General features: G+C 46.7%; 1 protein-coding gene across 3 annotated transcripts in view; it reads left to right on the top strand.

Moving 5' to 3' along the window:
• The first annotated feature begins 343 nt into the window (after positions 1-343).
• Positions 344-10,386, top strand: part of LOC105493897 (TBC1 domain family member 25) — a 29,190-nt gene continuing 19,147 nt past the window's right edge. For 2 of the 3 annotated variants that reach the window (XR_011618395.1, XM_011761855.3), the window contains exons 1-3: positions 344-563; positions 1,968-2,077; positions 5,195-5,349. Coding sequence is in view for 2 of the 3 variants with exons in the window: in XM_011761855.3 (XP_011760157.1) it covers positions 441-563; positions 1,968-2,077; positions 5,195-5,349 (388 nt within the window). In the remaining variant the exon portion in view is untranslated. The other variant, XM_071089077.1, reaches the window with a different exon arrangement.

Raw genomic sequence — 10,386 nt, 5'->3', positions numbered from 1 at the left:
CTGTTAGCAGAGGCGTGAGGCAACTTGAGGCGGGGTATGGGGCCTGACGTCATCACGCAGCCCCTTCCTTTCCCCGCCCACTTCTCTTGGCGAACGAGGTGTCAGTATAACACCTCTATGAATCCGGAAGTAGGCTGTCAAAACAACCAAACCACGGGGCTGGGGGAGGCGGGGCCTCAGTAGGCGTCCGCACGCTAGCTGAAATAAAGCAAAATGCCCGACTTTTGGGGGCGGGGCTCCTGGCAACAGCATCTAGGCGCAGGCGCAGAGGCGACCTCCAGGCAGGGCCAGGTGGGAGGGACGGTGGGGGGGTAGGGTCGCGCAGAGCCCTCTGCGCCTGCGCCCCGGCACGAGGTGGGGCGGCGGGCGTCAGTACAGTAGAGTGTGCGCCGGGTTGGGGGGCAACGGTCAACCGTCACCCTGAGACGGGCGGCGGCGGGATGGCGACAGCCTCCGGGGCTTCAGATTTGTCTGGCTCCGGAGCGCCCCCGCCCGGCGTGGGAGCTCAGGCGGCGGCGGCCGCTGAGGAGGAGGAGCGAGAGGTGGTGCGGGTCCGAGTCAAGGTGAGGCTGGCGGGTGAGTCGGCCCAGGCGCCGAGGCATCCCAGGGGAGGGGGAGGCGGTGGCTGTCGTAGGATGGAGGGCGGGACCTGAGATTTGGGACAAAACCTGAGCGGCGAAGCTTGAGGGCCAAGTGATGGTGGCGAGGGGGAGGGAGGGCCTGAGAGCCTGGGAGCGTTAGCGACGTACCTTGGGGCGTGGGACTGAAAATGGAGAGACGGGGGTCTATGGGATAAATGGGTGGAGCTTATAGACAAAGGGGAGGGGCTATGGGCTGGAGGAGGGGCCGCAGTAGTTGAGGGTGGGGCTCAGGAATGAGAAGGTGCTGGCTCTGGAGTCAGTCAACCCGTATGTGTCGAGAGTGCACTCATGTGCAAGTTCCCACTTTGATGAACTGACAGGCTCGTGGGTGGAGACAACTAAAGAAATGAGATGCTTCGGACACTCAAATAATGAAAAAGGTTATGCAACAGGGAGTCACTTTAGCCAAGGTTGTACAGGGAAATCCCCAGAGGAGGTACTGAAGGAGCAGAGACCCGAATAAAAGGAGTTAGCCATGTGCATATTAGAAGGGAAGAGTATTCTAGGCAGAAGGAATAGCAAGGGCAAAGGCTAGAGGATGGGAATGGGCCTGGCATGTTCCCGTAGGTTCCTGATTGCTGGAGTGGAGAGAATGAGGGGAAGAGTGGTAGGAGGTGAATCAGAGTGCTAAGACAGAGGCAGATCGCCAAGGGCCTTTGGTGTATATGCTGAGGAAGAATGCTGTTGCCATAGTTCCGTAAACAATGATGGTGGCTCCAACCAACCAGTGGCACTGGCAGTGATAAGAGGGTCCACACATCACTTCAGTGTAATAAAGCTCTAAGGTAGAAGTTTGACATTCAGAAAAAAAGATGCCTGAGCTGGGAGTGAACCACGTGAAGAAAGTGGGAGGGATGTTCCAGACAGGGGATCAGCACAATCAATGGCCTGGAGTCAGGATGGTTTCAAGGTAACTTCTAACAGTTTGGTACTACCAGAGTATAAAGTTCAAAAAACCTGGTGAGAGGCTGGCTGGGGCCCCATAGGCCCGCTTGCTGGGACTCTAGGGTTGCCATTGAAGAGATTTAAGCAGGAGAGTGTTGTAGGTAGATGTGCTAGATTGGTTACAGCATCATAGAGGACTGATTTAACAGGAGCCAGACTGGATATGGTGATTCTGGCAACCACAGTTGAAGGGATATAGAAGAAGGATTGGGGGCCTGAACCCTTGCAGTAGCCTCCTCCTCACTGGACCCTATGGTCCAGAACACCTGCCTTGATCTGGCCCCTGGCACCTCTCTGACTTTGCCTTCTACCACTCTGCACCTCACTCTTCAGCATGGTGATGAGGCCCCTGGTGGCCTACCCCATGTCTTCTCTCCCCAGAAATGTGAGAGCTTCTTACCGCCAGAGTTCCGCTCTTTTGCTGTAGATCCCCAGATCACCTCGCTTGACGTGTTGCAGCACATCCTCATCCGAGCCTTTGATTTGAGTGGGTGAGTGGGAAGATGCTGGGGACTGGCCAGTGGGCCACCCACCTCTACAGTGGTTATCTAGCCTTTGTTTGTTTGGTAGGGTTTGTGTTTATTTTACTACTACAAATAATCCCACAGTGAACAGCCACGTATGCATGTCTTGGAGTACAGCAGTCTACTTTTATCTGTGGTTTTGCTTTCTGCAGTTTCAGTTACCCATGGTCAACCTCAGTCTGCAAATATTACATACAATAAGTTATTTTGAGAGAGAGAGAGACCACATTCACATTACTTTTATTACAGTTTACAGATAGTCCCCAACTTACAATAACTGGACTTAGGATTTTTCAACTTTACAATGGTGCAAAAGCGATACGCATTTGGTAGAGACTGTACTGCAAGCCATTCTGCTTTTCACTTTCAGTACAGTGTTCAATAAATTACGTGAAATATTCAACACTATTATAAAGTAGGCTCTGTGTTAGATGAGTTTGCCCAACTGTAGGCTAATGTGAGTGTTCTGAGCACATTTAACGAAGGCTAGGCTAACCTGTGATGTTTGGTAGGTTAGGTGTGTTAAATGCATTTTTCTTTTTTTCTTCTTTTCTTTTCTTTTTTTTTTTTTTGAGACAGAGTCTCACTATCACCCAGGCTGGAGTGCAGTGACATCTCCCGGGTTCAAGTGATTCTCCTGTCGCAGCCTCTCAAGTAGCTGGGACTACAGGCGTGCACCACTATGCCGGGATAACGGTTTTTTTTTTAGACGAAGTTTTGCTCTTATCCCCTGGACTGCAGTGCAATGGCGCAATCTCGGCTCACTGCAACCTCCACTTCCTGGGTTCAAGTGATTATCCTGCCTCAGCCTCCCAAGTAGCTGGGATTACAGGCACGCACCACCATGCCTGGCTAATTTTTGTATTTTTAGTAGAGACAAGGTTTCACCATGTTGGTCAGGCTAGTCTCGAACACCTGACCTCAAGTTTTCTGTCCGCCTCGGCCTCCCAAAGTGCTAGGATTACAGGTGTGAGCCACCACTCCCAGCCCCGGATAGTTTTTTGATCTTCTCTTTTTTTTTTGAGACAGAGTCTCACTCTGTCACCCAGGTTGGAGTGCAGTGCCCAATCTTGGCTTACTGCAGCCTCTGCCTCCCAGGTTCAAGCGATTCTCATGCCTCAGCCTCCCGAGTAGCTGGGATTACAGGTGTGTGCCACCACACTCAGCTAATTTTCATCATATTGGTCAGACTGGTCTCGAACTCCTGACCTCAAGGGATCTGCCCAGCTCGGCCTCCCAAAGTGTTGGGATTACAGGCACATGAGCCTCTGCACCCGGCCAATTTTTGTATATTTAGTAGAGACAGGGTTTCGCCATGTTGCCTAGGGCAGTCTCAAACTCCTGAGCTCAAGCAATCTGCCCGTCTCAGCCTCCCAAAGTGCTGGGATTACAGGTGAGGCACTGCGCCCAGTCAAATGCATTGTCAACTTACAGTATTTCCAACTTATGAACTTATGATGAGTTTATTGGTACATAATCCTGTCATAGTCAAGAAGCATCTGTATTGTCATAATTGTTCTATTATTGTTCATCTCTTACTGTGCCTAATTTATCAATTAAACTTTTTCATAGGTATGTATGTATATGAAAAAAAAAACATAGTATATGTAGGTCTTGGTACTATCTGCAGTTTCAGGCATCCACTGGGGGGTCTTGGAATATATCCCCTGTAGATAAAGAGGGAGTAATGTATTTGGAAACATCCAGTCATGGGATAAATTCCTAGCAGTGGTATTGTCAGGAAAAAGGGTATTTGCTTTTTAATTTTTTTTTTTTTTTTTTAGTCAGAGTCTCACTCTGTCGCCCAGGCTGGAGTGCAGTGGTGCGATCTCAGCTCATTGCAACCTCCACCTCCTGGGTTCAAGCGATTCTCCTGCCTCAGCCTCCTGAGTAGCGCCACCATGCCTGGCTAATTTTTGTGTTTTTAATAGAGATGGGGTTTCACTGTGTTGGGCAGGATCATCTCCATCTCCTGACCTTGTGATCCACCCGCCTCGGCCTCCCAAAGTGCTGGAATTACAGGCGTGAGTCACCGTGCCTGGCCTGCTTTTTAAACTTTTAATGGGTGTTTCCAAAATGCTCTCCAGACAGGTTTTATCAGTTTATGATCTCATCAGCACCACATAAATGCCTGTTTCCCTCACACCCTCACAAACACTGGTTACTGTATAACTGCAAAATTTGCTAATCTGATAACTGAAAAGTGGTGTCTTTTGGGGGCAGATGTGATAGTCATTTTGTTGTGGTGCTGGTTTTGGAGGAATACATGCACATGGTAAGAAATTCAAACAGTACAAAATTGTTGGGTATTTAAGATGTTTCCATGGTTACAGTGAGCATCACGCAACAAACTACATAGTTGCACAAGTATAGCTGAATAATAAATTCTTAGTTGTTATTAGAGTTTCTTACATAAACATTTTTGTTGTGAAAAATAACAAACACAGATTGCTTTTTTTTTTTTTTAATGTAGTAAGAAGGCTGCTTTCTTCCCACTTCTGTTCCTCATCTACCCCAGAGGGAACCAAATTTTTTTTGGTTTTTTTTTTTTTTTGAGATGGAGTCTTGCTCTGTCACCCAGGCTGGAGTGCAATGCCACAATCTTGGCTCACTCCAACCTCCACCTCCCAGGTTCAAGTGATTCTCCTGCCTCAGCCTCCTGAGTAGCTGGGATTACAGGCACCTGCCACACACCCAGCTAATTTTTTGTATTTTTAGTGCAGAAGGGGTTTCACCATGTTGGCCAGACCAGTCTCGAACTCCTGACCTCAGGTGATCCGCCCACCTCGGCCTCCCAAAGTGCGGAGATTATAGGCGTGAGCCACTGCACCCGGCCAACATTTTACCAGTTTCCAATGTGACCTCCAGATACAAGCAGGTATGTACCTGCTTGTATGTGTTGGTATAACAAAGTGGGTATAAATGACCTGATCTCAGGCTGCCCATAATCCTTGGCACAGTACCTTGCACATAGTAGGAAGTTGTTTTCAACACCTTCTATATTACCCTCCTTGTTTTGGAAACTGTCCCTGAGGCCTCCAGGGCATCAGGGGCCCTGAGAGCTCCCTCATATCCCCTGTCCAGGAAGAAGAACTTTGGCATCAGCTACCTGGGCCGGGACCGGCTAGGACAGGAAGTTTACCTCTCACTCCTATCTGACTGGGACCTCAGCACAGCCTTTGCCACTGCCTCCAAACCCTACCTGCAATTGCGTGTAGATATTCGGCCCTCGGAGGACAGTGAGTACCCAGTGCCCCCGGGAGCACTGCTCTGGGACCCCTTTACCCCATAGGGTGATGCCACCCCTCACAATACACTCCCTCATGGTGGGATGGGTAGCAAGGTGTCCTAGCTATAGATCCTGGCTCAACCACTAGGCCTCAATTTCTTCACTTGTAAAGAGAAAATTGTATCTTAGAACCATTGCGAGGCCTTGTATCTTAGAACCATTGTGAGGGGAAATTCACATAAAATGCCTGGAATGGTGCATGACTGCATAATGAAGGCTCAGAAAGTGTTATCTCTAATAATGATAATTCTATTGTATTATACTATTGTAACATATAACCTAGTCATGTATGTAATAATTATATATAATGCAGATTTATAATGTAGTATAACGGTATAGCTTTAGCATTATGTATTTCAGTTATAATACCAAAATGTAACAATGCATATTATAATAATGCTAGTTGTGCTTATTCATTCACTCATTCTGCACCCATATTCATTTGTTTGTATTCTTGCTCACTCATTCATTTGTTCCCTTGACCTCTCAGCCACTTTTTCTCTTCTCATCTTTGTTCCTCCACTCTTGCCTATTCTGGTCCCTGCGAGCACACAGATAAATTAGGACGTGGTCTCAAAATTTGATTACAGAACATACATTAGATAATTGTATTGTATCAGTATTAAATTTCCTGGGTGTGTGTCTTAGTCGTTTTGTGCTACTATAACAGAATACCGCAGACTGAGGAATTTGTAAAGAAGAGAAATTTATTTCTCACAGTTTTGGAGACTGGGAAGTCCAAGATGAAGGTGCAGGCAGGTTGTGTGTCTGGTGAGGGCTTTCTTGCTGCATCATCACATGACAGAAGAACAGAAGAGAGTGAACCCACACCCTCAACATCTTTATAAGAGCCCTAATCTGCTGGGTGTGGTGGCTCACACCTGTAATCCCAGCACTTTGAGAGGCTGAGGCAGGCAGATCACCTGAAGTCAGGAGTTCGAGACCATCCTGGCCAACATGGTGACACCCCATCTCTTCTAAAAAAAAATACAAAAATTAGCCGGGTGTAGTGGTGCATGCCTATAATCCCAGCTACTTGGGAAGCTGAGGCATGAGAATCGCTTGAACCCCAAAAGCAGAGGTTGCAGTGAGCCAAGATCTTGCCACTGCACTCCAGCCTGGGCGACAGAGCAAGACTTCATCTCAAAAAAAAAAAAAAAAAGGCCGAGTGCGGTGGCTCACGCCTGTAATCCCAGCACTTTGGGAGGCCAAGGCGGGCAGATCACGAGGTCAGATCGAGACCACCCTGGCTAACACAGTGAAACCCTGTCTTTACTAAAAATACAAAAAAAATAGCCAGATGTGGTGGTGGGCACCTGTAGTCCCAGCTACTCGGGAGGCTGAGGCAGGAGAATGGCATGAACCCGGGAGGCGGAGCTTGCAGTGAGCCGAGATCATGCCACTGCACTCCAGCCTGGGCAACAGAGCGAGACTCCATCTCAAAAAAGTAAATGAAAATAAAAAATAATAAAAAGAGTCCTAATCCCATCTATGAGAGCACTACCCTCATGACTTAATCACCTCTTAAAGGCCCCCACCTCTTAATATGATCACATTGGTAATTACATTGCAACACATGAATTTGGGAGGACACATTCAAACCATAGCAGTGTGGTAGTGGTATCATATCTATTGAAGGAAAATATCCTTGTTCTTGGGAAAAACACAGTTAAGTATGAAGGGATAAAATGTCATGATGTCTGCAAATAACTTGGCAAAAATAATGTGTTTATATACAGAGAGAGTGAGATAAAGCAAATGTGGCCCAAAAAAAAATGTTAATAGAGGATCTAGATGAAGTATGTATGGGTGTTCAGGGTATTCTTTTAATGTTATTGTAGGTTTGAAATTGTTTTAAATAGTTGTGGAGTGGAAGATGTGGTTCCCAGCCTCAGGAAACTCACGTGCCCATTTGGGATGATTTGGGCACTTTATTGATGTCGTTATAACATAAATAGCTAATGTGTATTGAACACTTAGGGCCATTCTGTGCACATAATATTTTTTCATTGAATTGTCAAAATAATCCTATAGAGTAGGGACAATCATTTTCCCCATATTATAGATGAGGAAACTGAGGCTCAGAGAGGTGACAGGACTCATCCCAGCCATACAGACAGTAAGTTGAAGAGCAAGATTTGAACCCAGGCAGTGACTGAACTGGCTCCAGAGTCCTTGTTCTTAACCATTTAACTCTACAATATTTTGGACTTGTTAAAACTGGCAGCTTTGTAAAAAAGAGAGGAGAGAGAGAAACAAGAGTCAGAGGGAAAGATAGTGACAGAGATGGGCAGGAAGCCAAATAGGAAAAGATAGGTAGCCAGACACACCGGAACCTCTGCCACTGAGTAGCCATATGTGCTTATGTCAGTCACTTAATTCCTTGGGCCTTGTTTTCCTCACCTGTAAAAGAGACACAGTAGCACTATTTCAGGAAAAAAATCAAATCTGCATGGCTACAAAACATGTGGAGAAAACCCCAAGTGCATGAGAACTGGGACAAATGCCAATAAAGCAGAGAGACAGAAAGGCACCCAGCAGTCTGGCAGGAATACATCTTTAAAAGGTTATCGCTGTGGCTCACGCCTGTAATCCCAGCACTTTGGGAGGCCAAGGCAGGTGGATCACCTGAGGTCAGGAGTTCAAGACCAGTCTGGCCAAATATGGTGAAACCCTGTCTCTACTAAAAATACAAAAATTAGCCGGGCATGGTAGTGGGCACCTGTAATCCCAGCTACTAGGGAGGCTGAGGCAGGAGAATCGCTTGAGCCTGGGAGGCGGAGGTTGCAGTGAACCGAGCTCGTGCCATTGCACTCCAGCCTGGGTGACAGAACTAGACTCCATCTCAAAAAAAAAAAAAAAGAAAAGAAAAAAAGAAGCCCTCTGTCTTATTTACCAAATTCCTGCACATACATGGGTCTGTTTCTGAATTCCTGATTCTCTTACTTTGATCTATTTATTAAATTCTAAACCAATTCTATGTTGTTTTAATCATTATAGTTTTTTGTTTGTTTGTTTTGTTTTTTGTTTTTGAGACAGGGTCTCACTCTGTCATCCTTGCTGGAGTGCAGTGGCCCAATCTCAGCTTACTGCAGCCTCCGCCTCCCAAGCTCAAGCAATCGTCCCACGTCAGCCTCCTGAGTAGCTGGGACTGCAGACACATGCCACCATGCCCAACTAATGTTTGTATTTTTTGTAGAAACAAGGTTTTGCCATGTTGCCCAGGCTGGTCTTGAACTCCTGGGCTCAAGCAATCTGCCCACCTCAGCCTTCCGAAGTGCTGGGATTATAAGCAAGAGCCACCACACCCAGCCTTAATCATTATAGTTTTATGATATGTTTTCATGTTTTCCTTTTTAAAAACTTTTCTTGAATATTCATGTTTACTTACTGTTCTTTTTATTTAGTAAATTAGCTTATTATTCCATTAAAATCCTGATGGGAGGCCGGGCGCAGTGGCTCAAGCCTGTAATCCCAGCACTTTGGGAGGCCGAGACGGGCGGATCACGAGGTCAGGAGATCGAGACCATCCTGGCTAACACGGTGAAACCCCGTCTCTGCTAAAAAATACAAAAAAAAACTAGCCGGGCGCGGGGGCGGGCGCCTGTAGTCCCAACTACTCGGGAGGCTGAGGCAGGAGAATGGCGTGAACCCGGGAGGCGGAGCTTGCAGTGAGCTGAGATCTGGCCACTGCACTCCAGCCTGGGCGGCAGAGCCAGACTCTGTCTCAAAAAAAAAAAAAAAAAAAAAAAAAAAAAAATCCTGATGGGAATTTGATTAGAGTCATATTTTTTTTTTTTTTTTTTTTTTTTTTTTTTTTTTTGAGACGGAGTCTCGCTCTGTCGCCCAGGCTGGAGTGCAGTGGCCGGATCTCAGCTCACTGCAAGCTCCGCCTCCCGGGTTCGGGCCATTCTCCTGTCTCAGCCTCCTGAGTAGCTGGGACTACAGGCGCCCGCCACCTCGCCCGGCTAGTTTTTTGTATTTTTTAGTAGAGACGGGGTTTCACCGTGTTAGCCAGGATGGTCTCGATCTCCTGACCTCGTGATCCGCCCGTCTCGGCCTCCCAAAGTGCTGGGATTACAGGCTTGAGCCACCGCGCCCGGCCTTAGAGTCATATTTTTAAGAGAAACTAATCTTTACCCAGTAAATACATTCTTATTAAAAATAAAAGCATTTAAAATAAGGGTGAAGTCTCCTGGGAACACTATGCCTAATCTCAGTCCCCTACCCTACCCTTTTTGCCCTGAGGGAATCGGTTTGATGTATAACCGTGCATGTCCTTTACTTATTTACACTCCCTACACACACATTTATCCATGTATGTGAGTATATTCATATTTGTGTGTCTATACACACAAATGGTATGTGTTTAACATAAGTGGTATTCTACACATTAATATGTAAGTGTCCAATATATGGAGCGATCATTAGACATATTAATGGCATTCTCGTGATCATTTTCACGGCTGTGAAAGCAACAGACATGTTGGGACTGTTTGGATGGCCTAGTCCCTCTTTCTGGTAAAAAGCCAGTTTCTGTCACCTCTACAGTTGGGAGATTACAAAGCCTAGACCTTTGACCAATTTGTACCTTTCCAGTATGAATCTTTTTTTTTTTTTTTTTTTTGAGACTCTCTTTGTCACCCAGGCTGGAATTCAGTGACACAAATATGGCTCACTGCAGTCTTGAGCTCAAGCTCTCCTGCCTCAGCCTTTCAAGTAGCTGGGACTACAGGCGTGCACCACCATGCCCAGCTAATTTTTGTATTTTTTGTAGAGACATGGTTTTGCCATGTTGGCCAGGCTGGTCTCAAACTTCTGACCTCAAGTGATCCACCCACCTCGGCCTCTCAAAGTGTTTGGATTACAGGCGGGAGCCCCCGCACCCAGCCACCAGCCTCCTTTCTATCATATGTACTGCAAATGTTTTTCCCAGTTGATCTTTTGTTTTTTGGCTTTGCTTATGGGATGGATCTGTTTTGTCCTA

Source organism: Macaca nemestrina, chromosome X, assembly GCF_043159975.1.
Source record: "Macaca nemestrina isolate mMacNem1 chromosome X, mMacNem.hap1, whole genome shotgun sequence".
Classification (NCBI taxonomy): Eukaryota; Metazoa; Chordata; class Mammalia; order Primates; family Cercopithecidae; genus Macaca; species Macaca nemestrina.
The sequence above is the reverse complement of the archived record's forward strand: the minus strand, read 5'-3'. Positions and strand labels throughout refer to the sequence as shown.